General features: G+C 47.7%; 1 protein-coding gene across 2 annotated transcripts in view; it reads left to right on the forward strand.

Moving 5' to 3' along the window:
* Nucleotides 1-24159, forward strand: part of dph1 (diphthamide biosynthesis 1) — a 466448-nt gene that overhangs the window by 417979 nt on the left and 24310 nt on the right. For both annotated transcript variants that reach the window (XM_068008460.1, XM_068008461.1), the window contains 2 exons: nucleotides 5333-5411; nucleotides 11087-11221. In XM_068008460.1, coding sequence (XP_067864561.1) covers nucleotides 5333-5411; nucleotides 11087-11221 — 214 coding nt within the window. The remainder of the gene's footprint in view (nucleotides 1-5332; nucleotides 5412-11086; nucleotides 11222-24159) is intronic.

Below are 24159 nucleotides of genomic sequence, written 5' to 3' on the forward strand. Positions count from 1 at the left end.
TGCTATTACATGGTGCCCGATCAATCTGCTATTACCTGGTGCCCGATCAGTCTGCCATTACCTCGTGCCTGGGCAGTCTGCTATTACCTGGTGCCCGATCAGTCTGACTTTACCTGGTGCCCAATCAGTCTGCTATTACCTGGTGCCCGGGCAGTCTGCCATTACCTCGTACCCAGACAGTCTGCTATTACCTAGTGCCTGATCAGTCTGCCATTACCTGACGCCGGCGCACTCCCTATGAGCTTGAAATTAAGATAACTTGCGCTCCAACACAGAAATCCCAGTGAGGTCATGTCAGGACAGTGACAACCTCCAAACATACATTAGCACTTAACCCTGGTGTTGCACATCGCAGGAGTATTAACCATTTGTGTATTGAAATACATCTTCAGTTCTCAATCGTTTCCTCTCTCCACGTCGACACACATCCCCTCTTCAGCAGGAGTCACTCCAGACCTGGATCCGGAGCAGGTCCCGTGACTGGTTTCCCCACTCGCCCCCAGCCCAGGGTCATAGAAGCTAATTGTAGCATCCTGCCAGTCGCCAAGGTCACTGTTCAAGATGATACCACATCATACAAACACTAACTTTGTATTTTTACACTCGCTTGAAAAAAATCTTGTTGTCACATTTGTACAATTCCACTGAGAAAAATCACCCCAGTGAAGCTGGCATTTGTAGAGTGTAGATCAGCATGGGGGCTGGGGCATTTTAATGCCAGGTTAAGCCCTGTGATTTCACTGAGAATACTTTCTGAAATGTGGTGCCTCTGCTGACTATTTATTCTGGATGATGCTTAGTCTCAAAAGCTGCACCAGCCTGGTGTGCGTGACGCTGCATAGATACAGTCTGATGTGCCAGGCAAGGAAGCAAAAATGAGGCAAGAATAGAACATGCTGGAAACGACGCAGCAAGTCGGTCAGTGTCTGAAAGGGAAAAGGCCGGGTAATGTCCGGGTCGAGGTCCTTCATCAAACTGTTAAAGGGAAGGAAGGCAAGTCTTTAATAGACTGAACCAATACACAAGGGAAGGGGGGAAAGGACAATCGAAGGACACAAATGAACCTTGCTGAAGACTAAGACAAAGAGGAGCTTCCAATGGGTTTAATAACCTGGAAAGAGATGACAAAGTGCTGGCTGACTTGTAACGGTCATCTCAGCCAGTCTGCAGAAAGACATTATTGGAAACGAGGAATTTGCATTTCCGTAGCGCCTTTTACAGCTCTGGGATGTCCCAAAGCGCTTTACAGCCAATCAAATACTTTTGAAGTGTGCTCACTGTTGTAATGTAGGAAACGTGTCAGCCAATTTGCACACAGCAAGCTCCCACAAACAGCAATGAGATAATGACCAGATAATCTGTTTTAATGATGTTGGTTGAGGGATAAATATTGGCTGGGACACTGGGGAGAACTCCTCTGCTCATCTTTGAAATAATGCCACGGGATCTTTTATGTCGTCCTGAGAGGACAGAAGGGGACTCGGTTTAAAGTCTCATCCGAAAAGACGGCACCTCCAACAGTGCCGCGCTCCCTCAGTGCTGGCACTGGATTTTCTGCTCAGGTCTCTGGAGTGGGACTTGAACCCACAACTTTCTGACTCGGAGGTGAGAGTGGTACCCACTGAGCCATGGCTAATACCGTGTCCAAAGTACACTTCGACAGCACCTCCCAAACCCGCGACCTCTACCACCAAGAAGGACAAGGGCAGTAGGCACATGGAAACAACACCACCTGCACGTTCCTCTCCGAGCCACACACCATCCCGACTTGGAAATATATCGCCGTTCCTTCATCGTCGCTGGGTCAAAATCCTGGAACTCCCTTCCTAACAGCACTGTGGGAGAACCTTCACCACACGGACTGCAACGGTTCAAGAAGGCGGCTCACCACCACCTTCTCAAGGGCAATTAGGGATGGGCAATAAATGCCGGCCTCGCCAGCGACGCCCACATCCCATGAACGAATGAAAAAACAGTACACAACCCTGGATTCAAAACTGTCTAGTGAAATACCATTCTGTGCCTGGACTGCTTGCTCCCTGGGACAAGATTAGACCTTTTGATGATGTCTCTGTTCCAGATTGTTCAAAAGATTTTTCTCCTCAAACCACTGAGTTGTACACACAGGCCTGCAGAGGTTCAAAAAGATCCGTCACCACCTTCTCGGTATTTGCGGACAAGAGCATCGGAAAATCATGTCAAAGGCACGGCACTTCCTTACACGTAACATCTTGTGGGCGACACACTGGCACGGCCCCCATCTAGTGCGGTTTTCTGATGCTTTTGTCCCCCTAAGAGCCTGGATTTTTGCTTCATTGCTCAGTCACCACCTCTACAGCAGTGAAAGTGACAGATGTCTCTCAGCATGTTGGGGCACTCTGAATCAGATTGTACTTTCAGTACCCAAGCTCGATTAGCACGGTTCCAAACTGCCGTAGACATTACTTAAAAAAAACTATCATTTGGGCAGGAGTGGCACTTTTACTGGTTTTAGAGTGAAAAAAACAGCGCAACACCTTTGAAGTTGGCAGGGCAAGTTGATAAGGTGGCTAAGAAAGCATATGGGATACTTGGCTTTGTAAATAGGGGCATTGAATACAAAAACAAGGAAGTCTAAACCTTTACAAATCACTGGCTAGGCCTCAGCTGGAGTATTGTGTATAATTCTGAGCACCCCACTTTAGGAAGGATGTCAAGGCCTTGGAGAGGGTACAGAGGAGGTTTACCAGGATGATACCAGGGATGAGGGATTTCAGTTATGTGGAGAGATTGGAGAAGCTGGGATTGTTCTCCTTAGAGCAGAAAAGGTTAAGGGGAGACCTAATAGAGGTGTTCAAAATCATAAACGGTTTTGATGGAGTAAATAGGGAGAAACCGATTCCTCTGGCAAGTGAGTCGGTAACCAGAAGTCATAGATGTAAAATAATTGGCAAAAGGACTAGAGGGGAAATGAAGAGAATTTTTTTCACACAGAGGGTTGTTAAGATCTGGAACGGACTAATTGAAAGGGTGGTGGAAGCAGATTCCACAGGAACTTTCAAAAGGCAATTAGACATGAACTTGAATTTGCAGGGTTATGGGGAAAAAGCTGGAGTGTGGGACTAAATTAGACGGCTCCTTCAAAGAGCTGGCATAGGCACGATGGGCCGAATGGCCGCCTTCTGTGCTGTAAGATTCCACGATTCTGCAAGATTGCGCCTAGCGATTTGCATATTCAAGGCACCACTAATTGGTGATGTCTGTCATTAATTATTCATTCACATTCTCTGGCACAAGAAAGAAATTCCATGCTTGTATGTTTACAAAAGACAAGCCATTCACCAATCTGGTAAAAAAAAATCTAAATTTATGATTAGTTCCTTCATGTTTTTCTTTCACATACTAAGCGGTGTTTGAGTTGTGTACTTTGAAGAGGCAGCTGTCTTGTGCATTAGCTCATCTCCAACTGCCCTTCCTGTCGCCAGTCAGTTGCAGCTGAGACTGAGCACTCCCTGTTCAAGGCAATCCATTGGGCAACAAGGACAACAACTTGCATTTATATAGTGCCTTTAACGTAGTAACAATGTCCCAAGGCGTTTCACAGGAGCATCTTAAAGGAGGAGAGAGAGGCAGAGAGGTTTAGGGAGGGAATTCCAGAGCTTGGGGCCTAGGCAGCTGAAGGCACGGCCACCAATGGTGGAGCGAGGGAAATGGGGAACACGCAAGAGGCCAGAATAGGAGGAACGCAGAGATCTCGGAGGGTTGTAGGACTGGAGGAGGTTGCAGAGATGGGGAGCCGGTATGTGCAGCACAGTACAGCGATCTATCAACGGTGGTCACTTGGACCACCCTCACTTAGTTTTGTTCAAATGAAGGGATTACTGATATTGATTTCCTCGTTAGTAAAGACACCACATTAAGCCAGGCTGACCCCAGGTCTGTGCTGAGTTAGCTGCTCTCGCTGCTCGGGAACTAAGCATGGAGCGGGGGACGGGGGCAAAATAAATTGGGGGTTCTAGCTCCTGATTGCAATCCGGCGACTCCTGCTGAAAAGTGCGTGTGTTGGACGTCAAGCGAGAGCGGGTGATGCCTCGACAGTTAAACAGCCAGTTAGCTCCCTGTACATGAAGGACGGCCACTTGAGCAAATTACTGGTGAGCGTTCAGTGCCCGGTGCCTGTGGAACCTCACCCCGGTGAGGCCTCGGTGTCTTCAGGAGAGATGCGGGAGGGAATTTTCAAAATAAAAATATAAAAAGGGACGATTCCTACCCCCACTAAGTGGCTCTGGCTGTGATGGATGGTCCCTGTGCGGGAGCACAGGATTAGGGCTGTAACTCAAAAGACAAATAATCTCCTCCTAACAGCTGCCATAAATACTACCAGTGTGGCTACAACCAGGACACACAATACTGGGCAATAAAGGATCAAACAAGCCTGGGGTAAATAGTCAGGATATTGTGTGTTTCCTCCGTGTCCACTAACTCTGCAGACAGTTGGTATAAAATATTCAGGAGCTGGCTGGTCGAAGGTTGTAGCACTAAAAATGATTTACTGCCTGATTACAGTTGGCACCATTAAATTAGCCTCTGAAATATTTTGTGTCTGCAGGGAGCAGGTTGATTCGTGACCATTTCAGTCGCCCGGCTCTCTGTCTCGGCACCCTCTCCCGGGCCCTCGCCTGGGTAAATAAGCGGGGGGGGGGGGGGGGGGGGGGGGGGGGGCGCAAAACCTCACAGCAGCCTCCGCAAAGTCACAGGCGGGTTCAGAACAGGGAGTCTCAACGGGGAATGGGTGCTGTTTGCTGAGACACTGCTGCATCTTGGTGATGTGGGGGTGGGACAAGTGCATGTCAGTCACATCCCGACAGGGAGGGAGGGTCCCGATCTCTTGTCACCTCCTACAACCCTCTGAGAACTCTACGTTCTTTGCCTCTTGCGCATCCCCCTACTTCCTTCGCTCCACCACTGGCGGCCGTGCCTTCAACCGTCTAGACCCCAAGCTCTAGAATTCCCTCCCCAAACCTCTCCACCCCTCCGCCTCTCCTTTAAGTCGCTCCTGAAAACCTACCTTTGGTCACCTGTCCTAATAGCTCCTTATGTGGCTCAGTGTCAAATTTTTGTTTGATAATGCTCCTGTAAAGTGCCTTGGGACGTTTTACTACGTTAAAGGCGTTATATAAATTCAAGTTGTTGTTGTTGGAGTTGGGATTTAATTTATCAATTTTAATGAAGGTCTTTGCCTTTATAGCTTGTAACTCACTCTGTTACTACGTTGTCTGTGTGTGAAGTCGCAGTCGTCCACTGTTCTGTTGACGAGGCCTTCGTTCAGACTGTGGTTGTGTTCTTTTTCTAGGTGGATCCAGGTTGCCTGTCCGAGACTTTCCATCGACTGGGGAAAGGCTTTTACCAGACCCCTGCTCACTCCGTACGAGGTAGGAGGACCAGCCGGCCTCGGCCCTGGTGAAATAGGAAGCCTCGCATTCGAGATTTTGCGGGCCTAACAAGGAGCTGCCTCCAGGTTAAGGCGCTACCCACGGAACCAGGGCTGGGGGAGTCCGCCACGGGCAGGGGGGGATGGTGGGCGGGCCTGCTAGGAACTCAGCAGGCACCAGGATCAGCATTCTGAGACATCTAACTGCCTTGTAGTTGCCTGGTGGGTGCCAAAGATCAGTAAATTGTAATGATCATAAACACAGTGAGAGGGGACCGAGCAGCTGCTGCTTGTTTTTCGGGTGATTCATTTCACAGAGCGACTCAGAACCAGCGCCTTTGTTTCATTCCCTCTTCTCCCTTATGCTCTTGACTCTTCCTTCGGTACCTCACCCCAAGTGGCCATTCTCCGGGTGTGAACCTAAATAGTGAGTATCGGAAGTTATTTGACCGTGGGGGGCATCACGCCTGGGCCGTATCCTGACTTCCACACACACACACCTACCAGCAGGGGTCACTGGATAGCGATCGGGAGTGGGAAAAATGTCCGACTTTCCCCTCCCTAGCCCGGGGCAGGGGGGCGCTGAAGTCAATAGTAGCGGCCCCCTACTGGTACATCGGATGGGATCAGCCTTCAGCACAGACCGGGGATCAATCCTGGGCTGTCGGATCAGCTGCTGACTGGAGAAATGAACCGGGAACATCCGAGGGGATCAAACTGCAGTCAAACCTCGTTCTAACAAACCCCCTTATTACAAGTCTGTTAGATGACGAAAAGAAAAAAAACATTTTCTCTGCTCCAGACAGAAACTCCATTAAAGATGAGATCGGAATTCAGACCATCAATAATGTGAATATTTTTTTTTATTCGTTCATGGAATGTGGGCGTCGCTGGCAAGGCCAGCATTTATTGCCCCATCCCTAATTGCCCTTGAGAAGGTGGTGGTGAGCCGCCTTCTTGAACTGCTGCAGTCTGTGTGGTGAAGGTTCTCCCACAGTGCTGTTAGGTAGGGAGTTCCAGAATTTTGACCCAGCGACGATGAAGGAACGGCGATATATTTCCAAGTCGGGATGGTGTGTGACTTGGAGGGGAACGTACAGGTGGTGTTGTTCCCATGTGCCTGCTGCCCTTGTCCTTCTAGGTGGTAGAGATCGCGGGTTTGGGAGGTGCTGTCGAAGAAGCCTTGGCGAGTTGCTGCAGTGCATCCTGTGGATGGTACACACTGCAGCCTGATAAGTATCTCGCTGGTTGCTCGCAGTTTGTAACAATGAGATTCAAACCTCATCGTCTTCCGGGGTGACAATGTCCAGTTCACTGGCCGGATGACAGTTCTGGTTTTTAAGATTTCACCCAGAATTGGCAGCCCTTCCTGCAAACCTTCTCCGTGCCCTCCCCACTCTCGCTGCTGTGAGGCAGTTGAGAATTGCAGACGTCAGGTGCGAAAACTGAAGGGTACCGGAGAACCTGTGCTCACCCCCTGACCCTCCCCCCTAGGGTCGCCAACCCTCCAGGTTTGTCCCGGAGTCTCCAGGAATTATAGGTTAATCTCCAGGATGCTGCTGCGAGCAATAACACTGGAGAAAAATCCTAGGGGCAATAAAAAATAAATTGTGTGTTTATTTCATTTCCTTTGAACACTTTCATTTATTAGTTGTAAAAATATTGGAGATGGGACAAAAAGGCTGTTTAACACAGTCAAGAATCATCCATTCTGGTAACAGTGAGTCTGTTCACTTTACGATTGGTGTGGGAAAGCGGGGCTCTGTGAGGATGGACATGGGAAGCGACCAATGGCAGGAGAGTGGAGGCGGGGCAGTTGCAGGTCATGTAATGAAACCTCCTGGAATACGTCCAACCAGAGTTGGCAACCCTACCTCCCCCTTACCCCAAACTACGTGCCGGCTCTTGAGATGGCGACTGACTATTTTTCGACTGTTTTTCTGCTCGCTGACCTACGTCGGCTCTCGTTGCGGGAACGGCTTGATTTTAACATCTTCATCCTTGTTTTCAAATCCTTCCGTGGCCTCGCCCCCTCCCTATCTCTGTAACCTCCTCCGGTCCTACAACCCTCCGAGATCTCTGCGTTCCTCCAATTCTTGCCTCTTGCACGTCCCCGATTTTAATCGCTCCACCATTGGCGGCCGTGCCTTCTGCTGCCTGGGCCCTAAGCTCTGGAATTCCCTCCCTAAACCTCTCCACCTCACTACCTCTCTCTCATCCTTTAAGTCGCTCCTTAAAATCTACCTCTTTGACCAAGTCTTTGGTCACCTGTCCTAATATTTCCTTATGTGGCTCGGTGTCAAACTTTGTTTGATAATCGCTCCTGTGAAGCGCCTTGGGACGTTTTGCTACCTTAAAGGCGCTATATAAATGCAAGTTGTTGTTTGTTGTTGTTGTACACTGCTCATTTGACAAAAGCAGCTGCATCTTCCGCTAGAGACTGAGAGACACAAAGGGACGGTGAGCGCTCGGTGTCACCGCGGAGGATCTGTGTTGCCCGCTCTGAGATAGGGGTTGCCAACTCTGGTTGGACATATTCCTGGAGGTGTCATCACATGACCTCCCGCTTCCAACCCCGCCCCGCCCTCCCCCCCCCCCCCCCCCCCCCACGCTCCCGTTATTGGTCACCCGACAAGTCCACCCTCGAGGTGCTTCACCTTCCCACAGCCAATTGGAAAGCGAACAAACTCTTCATTACCCGATTGGATGATTCTTGACTGTCAGTCAAACAGCCCTTTTTCCCCCATGTGCAATATTTTTGGAACTAATGATCAAAAGTGTTCAAAGATTTTTGTCAAATTAATTTTGTAATGCACCTATGATTCTCCTCCTAGGTTTGCTTACAGTAGCGTCCTGGAGATTAGTCTTTAATTCCTGGAGCCTCCAGGGCAATCCTGGAGGGTTGGCAACCCCTTATCTGAGTGGATCAGTTTCTCCCCACCCATCCCCCACATTGCCCATGATGCAGCCTTGGGCCTGCAGTGCTGTCACGGTAACCGGGGCAGCACTACTGCAGCCCAATGCTGGTTGGTGGCGGAACAACATTAGCAGAAGCTGGAGAGTGAGTCAGCCTGTCTGCCTCTGTAGGAATGGCTCGTGGCAAATTCCACAAGAGGGAAAGAAATATACGTTTTATTAAAAAAAGATCACTTAGAAACGAACAAATGCAAAAGGAAGATCGAATGCAACGCAGCCTCACTACATCAATCAGCGAACAGAGCATCGATTGTTAAATAATATGGAGGGAAATAACACAATTGTAATTTGCAGCAAACAATTGATAATTAAGCTTTAACCGCACATAGAGAGGAAATGAAATAAAAAGATTAATTATATCAATTATTCAGGATAAGGCTATCCATGAGAGAGAGCAGCCAGGAGTCCAGCTTCATTCATTATATCTACTGCCTGCGCTGCTTAAGAGTAAAGGTCACACAGGGAGTCCTGATCCACTCAGATAGGTGCCATAAATCCTCCACAGCCACACCGTGCTCTCACTGTCTCCCGTGACTCGCAGTCTCCAGCACAAGGTGCAGCCATTCTTCAACTGGTAACTGGGGCGAAAAGAGCACCAGGCCCAAAAATAGTCCTCTCCCCAGGACACCGGGGCAGCTGGTTCAGCTCTCCGCTTGGTGAAGCCGGCTCGAGATGTTGCAATAACATTCTGCACAAGGATGGTGGGGGTAAGGCTTCATGCTCTTAGAACATAAGAAATAGGAGCAGGAGTAGGCCATACAGCCCCTCGAGCCTGCTCCGCCATTCAATAAGATCATGGCTGATCTTTGGCCTCGACCCCACTTTCCCACCTGATCCCCATATCCCTTGACTCCCCTAGAGTCCAAAAATCTATCGATCTCAGTCTTGAACATGTTCAATGACTCAGCCCTCTGGGGTAGAGAATTCGAAAGGTTCACAACCCTCTGCCATTTCCCCACATGGGCAGGTCCTAGGAAACTCTCACAATAACTCCGAGCAGTTAGAGAGAGAACAGCATTGATAGAGCCTTGGGGCCAGGTAGCCATTTATAGCGTTCTGGGTCCAGGTAGCCATTTATAGTGGTCAGGGGCCAGGTAGCCATTTATAGCAGTCTGGGGCCAGGTAGCCATTTATAGTGGTCAAGGGCCAGGTAGCCATTTATAATGGTCAGGGGCCAGGTAGCCATTTATAGTGGTCAGGGGCCAGGTAGCCATTTATAATGGTCAGGGGCCAGGTAGCCATTTATAGCGTTCTGGGTCCAGGTAGCCATTTATAGTGGTCAGGGGCCAGGTAGCCATTTATAGCAGTCTGGGGCCAGGTAGCCATTTATAGTGGTCAAGGGCCAGGTAGCCATTTATAATGGTCAGGGGCCAGGTAGCCATTTATAGTGGTCAGGGGCCAGGTAGCCATTTATAATGGTCAGGGGCCAGGTAGCCATTTATAGCGTTCTGGGTCCAGGTAGCCATTTATAGTGGTCAGGGGCCAGGTAGCCATTTATAGCAGTCTGGGGCCAGGTAGCCATTTATAGTGGTCAAGGGCCAGGTAGCCATTTATAATGGTCAGGGGCCAGGTAGCCATTTATAGTGGTCAGGGGCCAGGTAGCCATTTATAGCGTTCTGGGTCCAGGTAGCCATTTATAGTGGTCAGGGGCCAGGTAGCCATTTATAGTGGTTTGGGGCCAGGTAGCCATTTATAGTGGTCAGGGGCCAAGTAGCCATTTATAGTGGTCAGGGGCCAGGTAGCCATTTATAGTGGTCAGGGGCCAGGTAGCCATTTATAGTGGTCAGGGGCCAAGTAGCCATTTATAGTGGTCAGGAGCCAGGTAGCCATTTATAGTGGTCAGGGGCCAGGTAGCCATTTATAGTGGTCAGGGGCCAGGTAGACATTTATAGTGGTCAGGGGCCAGGTAGCTATTTATAGTGGTCTGGGGCCAGGTAGCCATTTATAGTGGTCAGGGGCCAGGTAGCCATTTATAGTGCTCTGGGGCCAGGTAGCTATTTATAGTGGTGTGGGGCCAGGTAGCTATTTATAGTGGTCAGGGGCCAGGTAGCCATTTATAGTGGTCAGGGGCCAGGTAGCCATTTATAGTGGTCAGGGGCCAGGTAGCCATTTATAGTGGTCAGGGGCCAGGTAGCCATTTATAGTGGTCAGGGGCCAGGTAGCCATTTATAGTGGTCAGGGGCCAGGTAGCCATTTATAGTGGTCAGGGGCCAGGTAGCCATTTATAGTGGTCAGGGGCCAGGTAGCCATTTATAGTGGTCAGGGGCCAGGTAGCCATTTATAGTGGTCAGGGGCCAGGTAGCCATTTATAGTGGTCAGGGGCCAGGTAGCCATTTATAGTGGTCAGGGGCCAGGTAGCCATTTATAGTGGTCAGGGGCCAGGTAGCCATTTATAGTGGTCAGGGGCCAGGTAGCCATTTATAGTGGTCAGGGGCCAGGTAGCCATTTATAGTGGTCAGGGGCCAGGTAGCCATTTATAGTGGTCAAGGGCCAGGTAGCTATTTATAGTGGTCAGGGGCCAGGTAGCCTGGCCCAGCCAACCTCTCACTTGGGGACAGTAGAGGAAAAAGTGATAAAACATCCATGGGGAAGGAAGTGAGGGTTGAGCCAGCAGTTTTATTTCTGTGAAGGAGTTGTGACCAAGTGCACCCCATTGACCCCTGGTCTCAGTGTGTTCCTGTTTCCACCCTCTGCGTTTAGGCAGCCGTGGCTCTCAAGGAGATTGAGTGGCAGCAGCGATACCCGATGGACTTTTACGCCAACCAGTCGCTCGGACCGTGGACTGTCAACCACGTGACCCACCAACCCATAAGGAGGACGAAAAAGGCCACAGCGGTAAGTCGAGACTCAAAGCGGGCCATAATTTATCGCTTGATGCTGATGGTGGTCTGTACGGGTTTGAGTGCCAGGATCGCTTGGCATGAGAGAAGTATAGATGGCCAGTGTTCAATAGTCTGCTATCCCTCCCTGTAATGGTGGCATGATACAGAGTGTGGCTCACACTCACCTTGGATTGCCAGCCTGTTTTATTGCCCCCAAGGGAAATGACATTTCCTCCCAAACTGACTTGAAAGGAGTGAAGGGGAAACAAAAATAAACAATTTGCTAACTAAATTTCTTGAGGGATAGAATTGAAAAGCAGAGAAGTTATGTTAAACATGTATAGAACTTTGGTTAGACCACACTTGGAGCACTGTGAACGGTTCTGGTCTCCATATTGTAAAAGGGATATAGAGGCTCTGGAGAAGGTGCAAAAAAGATTTACTAGGATGATACCAGAACTGAGGGGTTATACCTATCAGGACAGATTGAGCAGGCTGGGACTCTTTTCTCTTGAAAAGAAAAGATTGAGGGGTGACCCAATAGAGGTCTTTAAAATTATGAAAGGGTTTGATAGGGTAGATGGAGAGATGTTTCCACTTGTGGGGGAGACCAGAACTAGGGGCCATAAATATAAGATAGTCACTAATAAATCCAGTAACCTAATTCAGGAGAAACTTCTTTACACAGAGAGTGGTGAGAATGTGGAACTTGCTACCACAAGGAGTAGTTGAGGCAACTAGCATAGATGCATTTAAAGGGAAGCTAGATAAATACATGAGGGAGAAAGCAATAGAAGGATATGCTGAGAGGGTTAGATGAAGTAGGGAGAGAGGAGGTTCTTGTGGAGCATAAAGACCGGCATAGACCTTTTGGGCCAAATGGCCTGTTTCTGTGCCATAAATTCTACGTAATTCTGTGTAAAATTAGGTTTGGACTTGCCCAAAGAGGGAAGTCTTTCGGTTCATGTCCAGCTGGTGACGGGGCACCTTGATATAGTGAGATCAGCCTTCCACCTCCAGGAGGTACTGATTCGGCCTAAAGCCACTGCAGGTGTGCACCAGCCTTTGTGACCACAACACAGCCTGCCGGGGGTTGCTGAGCAGGAAAGGCTATGCAGTGCATTTTTGAAAACCAAAGAAGTGGACGTAGAGATTCCCCTGCTGAGCCAGAAAAATAGAAAAGAACCGGGACATGATTATAAGGGAATGAAACTTGGGAGTGGTCATAATTTAGGGAGTTATCATTAACCCGACAGTTGGTCCAGTTTACTCTCTTGCGTTGTTCGTTCTTGGTGCCAAACGTCATTGGTGCCAGGAATCCAGACTGAAGCATTCAAAAAGGAAATGGAAAGATTCCTGATTCACTGGCTGGGGGAGGGGAGAAAGTATCGACTGAGAAAAGGGCATTCACCCTATTGAGCCCAAACCTTCTACAGACCATGTACATTTGATCCTATCACAGACTCTACCCCACCTCCACATAGCATGCAGCAAAAATACGAGAATCTGAACTGATTTGAGTGAATGGGTCATTTACATAGAATGCACAGTACAGAAACAAGCCATTCAGCCCAACAGGTCCATGCCGGTGTTTATACCCCACAAGAGCCTCCTCTCTTCAGTGCAACAGATCACTGTCCTGATTATCATATAACAACCCCCAGAATCTCAATCTGTGCAAAAGAATCCCACTCACAGCCTTTGAGCCAAAGAGTTTGTTTTAAAAACGAGCACTCTCTTTCCTTTTTGCCAATTTTCACTCCCTCTCTCCTGAAGGCACTGGCTCTCGCCAGGGTAGAATTCCAGTTTCTTCGGGCCTTGTCCCACTTACATGCAGCTTACCCGTTAAGCCAGTGGGGGAGCCTGTCTCTTGTTCAAAGTGGCTGTTGTTTTTTCTTACTTTGACTGGGTAGGGGCAGCTGATGACCAGCCTCACTGAGAGTCACCTGACATCCCTCAACCCTCGCCAGCGAAATTAAGATCAGCTCCGCGGGTCTCATTCATCACACAAGAGCCGCCACAACAACAGCAACAACAACTTGCATTTATATAGCGCCTTTAACGTAGTAAAACGTCCCAAGGCGCTTCACAGGAGCGATTATCAAACAGAATTTGACACCGAGCCACATAAGGAGATATTAGGACAGGTGACCAAACGCTTGGTCAAAGAGGAAGGTTTTAAGGAGCGTCTTAGAGGAGGAGAGAGAGGCGGAGAGGTTTAAGGAGGGAATTTCACGGCTTAGGGCCCCAGGCAGCTGAAGGAACGGTCGCCAGTGGCGGAGCGATTAAAATCGGGGATCCGCAAGAGACCAGGATTGGAGGAACGCAGGGATCTCAGAGGATTGTCGGGCTGGAGGAGGTTAGCGAGCCAGTCTTCTTTGAACCCTGTCCGTAACACTTCGACGTCCCTTTGAAGGCAAGCTGCCCAGAATGACGCACAAAAAAGGGAGGGACGTTTGGGAAGAAAACAGTGAATTAGAAAACTGAAAGGACAATGTGTACTGACATTTACCGCAGTTCGGGCCATTTAATCATCGTTATGTGAAATTGTGCGTTGAAACACATGCACTGAACTTGGATAATAGATTTGCAATCAAGAGGAATTCCATAAATAAGCAATTATCATCCATTAGACTCAGGTACAGGCACAAACCACATCAAACTGTTCCCTGATATCCATTATACTGTTGCAGTGTCCTTTAGTTACAATGCAACATTATTCATTGTCACAGAAAGCAGTTTGGAATTAAATGAAGAAAACAAAGAAAGAAAGTCATTTTCAAATATTTGATTTACTTTCAATGTCAATCTTGAACTGAGGAGCCGAGACAGGAGCACTCTGATTATATTTGTGGTGTTTGGAAGCAGTACATTAATGGCCTGGCCACTGGTGTGACTGGGGCAATCCAGTTTTAGCCATATTTTCATGTAGGATCAGGTGTGGGGAGGGAGCATTCGACTGATGTTTGTATTCATGTAGAACTTCTTACCATAATGTTTCCCCTTAGGAACACAGGAACAGGAGTAGGCCTGTTCCGCCATTCTGTTAGATCATCGCTGATCTGTACCTCATCTCCATTTACCCGTCTTTGCTCCATATCCCTTGATACCCTTACCCAACTAAAATCCATCAAACTCAGTCTTTAAAAATTTTAATTGACCCCCAGCGTCTACAGCCTTTTGGGGGAGAGAGTTGCAGACTTCCACGCCATTTGCGTGAAAAAATGCTTCCTGCTTTCACTCTTAAATGGCCTAGGTCTAATTTTAAGATTAAAATCTTAAACTCTCCTCGTTGATACTATTATGATTCCCCTTCTCTCCTTTTGACTCTTGGGGTGCAGTTCCGCAGACGCCAGATATCTTGCAGTACCCCATCCAATGATCAATTGTCATGTGTAGGCTGGACAGTCGCTGGGCGATTCAGCTATGGGGGGTTGGGGTCAACATCCCAACCAAACCTGATCCTGGTCTCGCTCAACACCCACGCACGTGCTTACACTTTCCAACAAGGTTCACTAGATAGTGATCACGATTGGGAACTCAGGCAATTTTTTTTCTCCTTTCCTCCTCTAGGGTACATTGTAGACAATTGTAGAACCTCACATGCTGCCCTGGCTGAGATCAGCTAACTCAACATAGACCAGAAATTGGAACGGGGACTCCCTAGTCTATGTGGTTCAGCATCATATCTCAGTGAGGAATGGAACAATTTCCTACTTTATCACCCCAGTGTTTAGTATTGAACATTCTAGGCCAGCCGTAACACCAGTTAAATGAAGGATGAAGACTTCCTTCATTTGGTGCCAATAAATGTGCCCCAACACCAAACTGAGAATAACGTCCCCAATGTACCAACTGAGAATAAAGCCCCCAAAGTACCAAACTGAGAATAACGCCCCCAATGTACCAAACTGAGAATAACGCCCCCAATGTACCAAACTGAGAATAACGCCCTCAATGTACCAAACTGAGAATAACGCCCTCAATGTACCAAACTGAGAATAACGCCCCCAATGTACCAAACTGAGAATAACGCCCCCAATGTACCAAACTGAGAATAACGCCCTCAATGTACCAACTGAGAATAACGCCCCCAATGTACCAAACTGAGAATAACGCCCTCAATGTACCAAACTGAGAATAACGCCCCCAATGTACCAAACTGAGAATAACGCCCCCAATGTACCAAACTGAGAATAACGCCCTCAATGTACCAAACTGAGAATAACGCCCTCAATGTACCAAACTGGGAATAACGCCCCCATTGTACCAAATTGAGAATAACACACCCAATGTACCAGTCAAACAGCGCCCCCTAATGTAACAGCGTGACATCTCCATTTCGCCAATTAGCCATTCCTACAGCCCCTACGTGAGATTAACAAATTTATGTCAGCAAGTGTTAAATTAAGGGGCAGTTTTTGTGCTGTGGGCTGAAACACGCTGGGTTCACTCTGTCCTAAACTGATTTCACGTCGGACAGCAACATCCAGCAGGGAGGAGACGGAACTGAATTAGATTATTATGTGCTGCACTTCTAGAACACCCCCACAGAGCCAATCTTTACTCTGAATCCCAGACAAACTGACCTCAGAGTTGTACTTAAATTAAAATCAAATTGAGCACAAAAACGTTGATCACAAAGGTGTGGCTTAAAAGCTGCTGCGCTCAAAATGGTTCCATACAAACGAATAAACAAAAATGACCAGCCGGAAACAAGCAGCCGGTCCATCAGACCTGCCCCACACTCACGATGGCTGGAGCACCATGACTAGACACCTTCTCCCCCTCCCCTCCCCTCCCACTACCATGTAATCTACTGGAAGAGTCAAAAACCCAGGGATAATAAGGGCAAAAAGATTATCTGGTAAATTCCTCTGCGACCGCCTCAGGTAATCCCCACAGCCTCACTCTGTTTATATTAACTTCAGCAAGTTCGGTAAGATGATATTTGCAGACTCCACTCACCATTTCTCTTCACGTCATCATAACCAAAAGAGCACGGCTGTGACTGGGCTGGCTGTCATCAGTCCGTCTGGTGTGGGGGTGGGACAGGTGCAGAGATTAAGTGTGACGCAGAAACAGGCCTAAAGCTGCTGACATAAAGGAGCCCCAGAAATACAATGTTCCCTCTGCTTGGGTCTGAGTCTGCAGCTGATGGACACATTGTAGGGATAATTCCAGTACGTAACTGGTTCAGCAAGCCATTAAAAAATATAATCCAAATGGTCCCAGTGATGCATTTAGCAGGTTATTTGAAAGAAAGAAGAAAGAACTTGCATTTATATAGCGCCTTTCACGACTTCAGGAAGTAAAGTAGGAAACGCGGCAGACAATTTGCGCTCAGCAAGCTCCCACAAACAGTAATCACCAGAACATCTGTTTTAGTGATGCTGGTTGAGGGATAAATGTTGATCAAGACACCGGGGAAAACTCCACTGCTCTTCTTCGAATAGTGCCTTTTACATCCACCTGAGAGGGCAGACCGGGCCTCAGTTAAACATCTCATCCAAAAGACGGCACCTCCAACAGTGCAGCACTCCCTCGGTAATGCACTGGGAGTGTCAGTCTAGATTTTGTGCTCGAGTCTCTGGAGTGGGACTATGAACCCACAACCATCTGACTCAGAGGCGAGAGTGCTGCCCACAGAGCCACGGCTGTCACTAACACCTCAGGAATTCACAGACTAGGTACAGATGAGGAAGGCCATTCAGCCCATCCAAGCTCATCATCCATTGACCGTACAGGTTTTTTTTTTAGATTTATCCTCAGGATCTGTGTGACAGCTGGCAAGGCCACATTTATTGCCCTGAGAAAGTGGTACAAGACCATCGGGAGTCAATGATGTAGTGCGGGATTGGAGTCACATTTAGGCCAGACTGGGTAGGGGTGGCAGGCTCCCTTCCCTGAAGGGCATCAGTGAACCAGTTGGCTTTTTACAACAAAATGTCAGCTTTCACGGTCTGGTGCCAGCCTACAGATTTATTATAGCTTGCTATGGTGGGATTTGAACTCTCAACCTCTGGGTTACTAATCCAGCACAAGAACCACTACACTACTGTTCCACCCCCACATTGCTGCATTTAACTGTCTCTTAAATGATTCCAGCGGTATTTCACTTCCACTGCCCTTTCGAAAAGTCCACACGTGAAGAAGAACTTCCCGACGTCAGTCCTAAATTACAACAACAACGACAACAACTTGCATTTATATAGCACCTTTAACTTAAGTTCCAAGGCGCTTCACGGGAGCAATTATCAGACAAAATTTGACACAAAGCCACATCAAGAGATATTAGAACAGGTGTCTAAAAGCTTGGTCAAAGAGGTAGGTTTTAAGGAGGGTCTTAAAGGAGGAGAGAGAGATGGAGAGGTTAGGCAGGGAATTCCAGAGCTTAGGGCCTGGGCATCTGAAGGCTCGGCCGCCAATGGTGGGCAAAGGAAATCGGGGATGGACAAGAGACCCGGATTGGAGGAACGCAGAGATCTCGGAGAAGGTTACAGAGAGAGGGACGGGCGAAGCCATGGAGGGGTTGGAGCACGAGGATAAGAATTTTAAAATTGAGGAGTTTGGTTACTGGGAGACAGCGTAGGTCATGGGTGAATGGGATTTGGTGCGAGTTAGGATACAGGCAGTAGGATTTTGGATGAGCTCAAGTTTACGGAGATTGGAAGACGAGAGGCCTGCCAGGAGAGCATTGGAGTAGTGGAGTCTACCTGGACTAGGAATGGTAGAATAATCATACAGCACAGAAGGAAGCCATTCGGCCCATCGTGCCAGCTCTTTGAAATAGCTATCCATTTAGTCCCACTCCCCCGCTCTTTCCCCATTGCCCTACAGTTATTTCCTTTTCAAGTATATATCCAGTTCCCTTTTGAAAGTTACTATTGAATCTGCTTCCACCACCCTGAAATGCAGCGCATTTCAGATCATAACAATTCGCTGCGTAAAAAAATTTCTCCTCATCTCCCCTCTGGTCCTTTTGCCAATTACCTCAAATCTTTACCCTCTGGTTACCGACCTTCCTGCCAGTGGAAAATTTCTCCATATTTACTGTATCAAAACCCGTTTTGAACACCTCTATTAAATCTCCTCTTGACCCTCTCTGCTCTAAGGAGAACAATCCCAGCTTCTCCAGTCTCTCCATATAACTGAAGTCCCTCATCCCTGGTAAACCTGGTTTCGTTTGACAGACGAGGGGCCTTTGCTCGATATACAGTCCCCACCACTGACAGCGGGCACTTCCGTGCAAACTCGATTTGCCCGCTATGCGCGATGGCTGGTATAACGTGGCAGCGCTATTACTACAGAACAAGAATGTTCTGTCTGTGTAGCAACCTCTTGCCCAGTTGTTTCCAGCTCCATTCTGACCTCAAGTTTTATTTAAACTGCAGTCAGTGCTTAGTACAAATTGTAACCCTACATTACCTAAAGGGGATTACATAGAATTTACAGCACAAAAACAGGCCATTCGGCCAGTTGGTCCATGCCGGTGTTTATGCTCCTCACGGGCATCCTCCCATCCCCCTTCATCTAACCCTATCAGCATAACCTTCTAATTCTTTCTCCCTCGTGTTTATCCAACCCTCCTTAAATGCATCTGTGCTATTTGCCTCAACCACTCCCTGTGGTAGCGAGTTCCACATTCTAACCAGTCTCTGGGTAAAGAAGTTCCTCCTGAATTCCCTATTGGATTTATTGCTGACCATCTTAGGCTTTAGGTAATGGAACATTAACAGGGTATCGTTACTTACTTATGTTGGTTCTTGCATTCAGTGCACCTTAACGAGGTGCAAACCAGTGCGTAAGCACAGCTGTTTCTGCCCGAAATAAATGGAGCACTTAAGACGCTATAACAGGCAATTCTGAAATTGACGTTAATACAAATGGATAATGGTTATCACCATTTGGCCGATATAAGTGACTGTCCGTTTTAAAAGTAGACCTTTCAAGTGGTGAGGGACTGTACCATATGATGGTACAGATGAAGTAGGGAAGGAGGAGGCTCGTGTAGAGCATAAACACCAGCATAGACCTGTTGAGCTAAATGGCCTGTTTCTGTGCCTTACATTCTATGTAATTCTATATAATTCATATAATGTATGTGGTGTTAATTTGCTTGAAGAGGGCTCGATTTCCCCAGTACCAAGTGATTGATGATTGTGGCACATCAGCTCCTGAACTGTTTTGAAACATGCTCATCAATAAACCCTTTGTTGGGATGTTTCACTTCACACTCCTGATTAGCTGGAATTGAGTGTCTTTTAACTGCATCTCTTAGATTTTACAGCTAGTGATGTAATGGGCGCTATTCGAAGCAATCAATACCCTTCAGCTATTAAAGATACTTCATTGCTTCGGCGTGAACACGGCTGCGTTTTAACCCCAACCACAAGTAAAGGCGCAGCTCTTAGTAATCCCCCTCCCCTCTCGCCCGCGACCCTCCAATCGCAGGCAGGCTTCCTGTCACAGTATCTGCCCATCATCATTAGGCTTTATTTATTACCTGTGCTTAAACACAAGCCACTTAACGAGGAGAGGCAACAATTTAGTGAAAAATGTGCTTGGCTGGAAAAAAAATTGTAGCCATAAAAAATTTCAGGGAAGGAAGGGAGGTCATTAGCTTTGCAAAGCAAGCTTTTTATTGCCACTTCTTATGAGAAAGGAAATCTCCGTGGCAGATTTCTGTCGCCTTTAGATGCAACTTTTTGGGTCAGAGGTTGGCCTGTGCTGGCGTTTCCTACATTACAACTGTGAGTGCACTTCAAAAGTACTTCATTCTTTATATTATAGGTACGTCTACCCTATCGAACCCCTTCATAATCTTAAAGACCTCTATGAGGTCACCCCTCAGCCTTCTCGTTTCTAGAGAAAAGAGCCCCAGCCTGTTCAGTCTTTCCTGATAGTTGTAACCTCTCAGTTCTGGTATCATCATTGTAAATCTTTTTTTTGCATCTTCTCCAGTGCCTCTATATCCATTTTGTAATATGGAGACCAGAACTGTGCACAATGTTGGAGGAGCAAAACTCAGCACCATACAGTGAAAGGACCTAGATTGAATCCCTCCACTCAGAGCAGAGTCTGCACCCCTCATTCTGGGAAGGGGGAGGAGGAAGGGAAATTGGATGGGAGTTGTTCTGACTGGGTTGGTGGCCAGCACCCACTGGCATGAGGCCACTGGGGCACTAGCAGAGGTCTGGGAACGAATAGTCTGCATGCTGTCAGCACCAGAGTCCAGAAACACGGGGTAGTTTACATTGAAAACAAATACATGAGGTATCAATAGATTACTGATAGTGTGTGTATAGGACCCGAACTCTGTTACTACATTTAATTGTAGCAAAGCAGAGACAGTTAACCTTGCAGGTGTAGGGTCCCCGGAGATGGCTGTAATTTAAGAACAAAAAAGCAGTTCTTAACACAGCGTCTTGTACTGGTCTTGTCACGATGCAAAATCTCAGCAAAATTATTAATGAATGTTTCCTCTCCCCCAAGAATCCTGATCAAAGTAAGCTGTGTTCTGAAAGAAAGAAATAACTTGTATTTATATAGCGCCTTTCACAACCTTAGGATGTCCCAAAGCACTTTACAGCAAATGAAGTACTTCTTGAAGTATAGTCACTGTTGTAATGTAGGAAACGTGGCACAGCAAGATCCCACAAACATCAATGTGATAGAGACCAGATAATCTGTTTCAATGATGTTGGTTGTTGGATAAATATTGACCAGGACACTGGGGAGAACTCCCCTGCTCTTCTTCGAGATAATGCCGTGGGATCTTTTACTTCCAGCTGAGAGGGCAAATGGGGCCTCGTTTTGACGTCTTATTGGAAAGATGGCACCTCCGACAGTGCAGCACTCCCCTCAGTTCTGCACTGGCAGTGTCAGCCTAGATTATGTGCTCAAGTCCCTGGAGTGACGCTTAAACCCACAACCTTCTGACTCAGAGGCGAGAGTGCTACCCACTCAGCCATGGCTGACAATCTACAGGAATACAGGAAGACCTACATTTTTCCTGTTTTCCCCCCCTCCCTTTGCCGAAGTGACCATTCTTCATATGTGAGCCACTGATGTTGACAAGCTATTTGACCTTGGGGGTATCACAGCCAATCCCGATTTTGTACTTCACACGGTGCCCATACGTGGGCACATTTCAGCACTGGATACTGGACAGTGATCAGAAGTAGGTCCCCCTCACTAACTCCCTCCCCGCCACCACCAAGCCCACGACACTGAAGTCAGTTGTGGTATCACTACTGTAACCTCAGCTGAGAGAAGCCAACTCTGCACAGGGTGGGGTCTGAATCTGGAATTCCATGTGTTTTCCTGAAGAATATACCTCTATAACCTCACCTGCCCCTACCTCGCCCTTCTGCCGCTGGATGCCTCAGCCCCCTCCCGGCTCAATTTCCCCAGTGCTCTCCTCACCTGCCTCCCGAATTCCAACCTACATGAGCTGTAAAGCATCCCAAACACTGCTGCCTGCACCCTATTCCATTAAGATTGCCAAACCCCACCCGGATTGTCCTGGAGTCTCCCCGCAATTAAAGATTTCATCTCTCAGAGGCTCCTATGTTCAACCTGGGGTAAAAATCATCGGGACATTTTCTGCTCCCCTTTTGCTCGGGCCCGACTCGCAACAAACAGCAGGGCCGCAGCACACCCAGAACGCAATGCAGCCCTGGTAAAACCATGCCATGGATAGAGTGGTTTCTGGAGTGCAGAGGACTGTGGGTATTGCAGCCACCATTATGGACAATTTGCCGCGAGGATTGACAAGTCGGGTAACTTGTGGCTGGAATGTGGGGGCTGGGTGATTGGAGGCGGGGGATCATGTGATGAAATACAGTCCAAACACAGTCGGCAATCCTACATCCCATAATAAGTTTCCTTCCTACCACTCGCTGATCTCCACTGGCTCCCCGTCTCCCAATTTGTTGACCCCAAAGTCCGTGTCTGCTTTTAAAAATCTCCCCCCCCCCCACCGATTCAACCCCTCCTCATCTCTCTTTCACTGTCCCTGACACTCACTGTCCCTGACACTCACTGTCTCTGACACTCACTGTCCCCATTCTCCCCCACTGTCTCTTGCACACTTTCACTCTTCCTTGCACTGTCTCATTTTCTCCCGTTCACTCTGCCCCACTCCTTTTCAGTATCCTTCACCCTCTTTCTCCCCCTCTATCTTTTTCTTATGTTTCTCCCACTCTTTCTTTTCTCTCCCTTCTCCCTTATATCCTCCTTGCTCCCCCTCTATCTTTTTCTTATGTTTCTCCCACTCTTTCTTTTCTCTCCCTTCTCCCTTATATCCTCCTTGCTCCCCCTCTCTTTTTTTCTTTCTCCCTCCCTCCCTTCCTCTTTCTCTCTAGTCACCCCTCTCTCCCATCACTTTTTGTCTCCCCCCCCCCCCCCTTGCTTTCTTCCCTCTTCGCCTTCCTCTCTCCCCACTTTGTGTGTGTCTCTCTCTCCCAATCTCCCCATTCCATTAGCTTTCCCTCATTTTGCTGCCTGTCCCATATGCAGGTTACATTCTCCCGTAAAATGCAGGAATTCCTACAGATACAGGAACGCTGTTAACAGATATTTCATTAAAAAAACCAGCTGCAAAACAAATGCATTTTTGAAAACTGCAAAGTAGGTGTGACATTGAGCTGGGCAGTGTGAGGACTATAGGATCGGGTGGAGGGGCGGGGGAGGGGAAACCAGCACCAATTCCACGTCGTAACAGATACACTCAATATACCTGAGCAGGCGAGAGAGGAAGCAAGGAGACAACAAACCCTGAACACTATAGTCTCTTCTTTTCTCTCTGTACTTTGTGAGATTTTATTTATTTTTCCCATTTCGCAGCTGTTGAGTGGGAGAAATGCTGGCATTCAGTGATTTATTCAGGACTCGAGTAGTGTTTGTTTTATTGTTAATTGCTATGAAATAAATCCCAAATTGGCTCGACTGTATATATTGCAGCCATAAGTTACCCTCTCCCTCCTGCACCGCCAGCAAACGACTCACTTCAAAGCAAACAGCGCCATCCACCGTTGGCAACTGGCATTTCATCCCTCATGTATTTACCTAGCTTCCCCTTAAATGCATCTGTGCTATTCTACACCATGTGGCAGCGAGTTCCGCATTCTAACCATTCTCTGGGTAAAGAAATTTCTCTTGAATTCCTGATTGGATTTATTGGTGACTGTCTTATATTTATGGCCTCTAGTTTTAGTCTCCCCCCACTGAGTGGAAACATCTTCTCTAGGGCCCTATCGAGCCCTTCCATAATCTTAAAGATCTCTATGAGGTCACCCCTCAGCCTTCTCTTTTCTAGAGAAAAGAGCCCCAGCCTGTTCAGTCTTTCCTGATAGTAACATCCCCAATTCTGGTATCATCCTTGTAAATCTTTTTTGCACGTTCTCCAATGCTTCAATATCTGTTTTGTAATATGGAGACAGTAACTGTGCACGGTACCGTAAGTGTGGTCTAACCGAGGTGAGGTTTGAGCTGGAGAACAGGCTTGGCAGGAAGAGGCCAAGAGAGAAAGGCAGAATATCATTTTTTTAAATGTTGACGTGACCCACAGAAGTGTGATTGTCTCAAATTGTACCCTTGATGACACCAGCCCTTCAAATCTGTCATCTTATCCCAGTTCATAGTTCTCTTATTGTTCATTGATGTTATTTATTTATTTGGGGAGATGGAAGGAAGGAGCGCAATATGTTAATGCTGGGAATGGAGCACTTTTCCCTTGTTGTCACCCAGTCTCCGCATGCGAAACCCAAGCACAGCGCAAGGTTCCCTTTGGTTGTACCGCAAGAATCTGCCTTAACCCAAATTTCAGAACAGCACCACTGTGGCATTTCCATTTCCCACTCCAACCATCCTGTGGCCTCTCTGAGCATGGTGTCTATTGACACCACTGTGTTAGCCAATGATTTGGAGCTGGGCAAGACTTTCAGC

The sequence above is a fragment of the Heptranchias perlo genome, chromosome 28 (genome assembly GCF_035084215.1).
Source record: "Heptranchias perlo isolate sHepPer1 chromosome 28, sHepPer1.hap1, whole genome shotgun sequence".
Classification (NCBI taxonomy): domain Eukaryota; kingdom Metazoa; phylum Chordata; class Chondrichthyes; order Hexanchiformes; family Hexanchidae; genus Heptranchias; species Heptranchias perlo.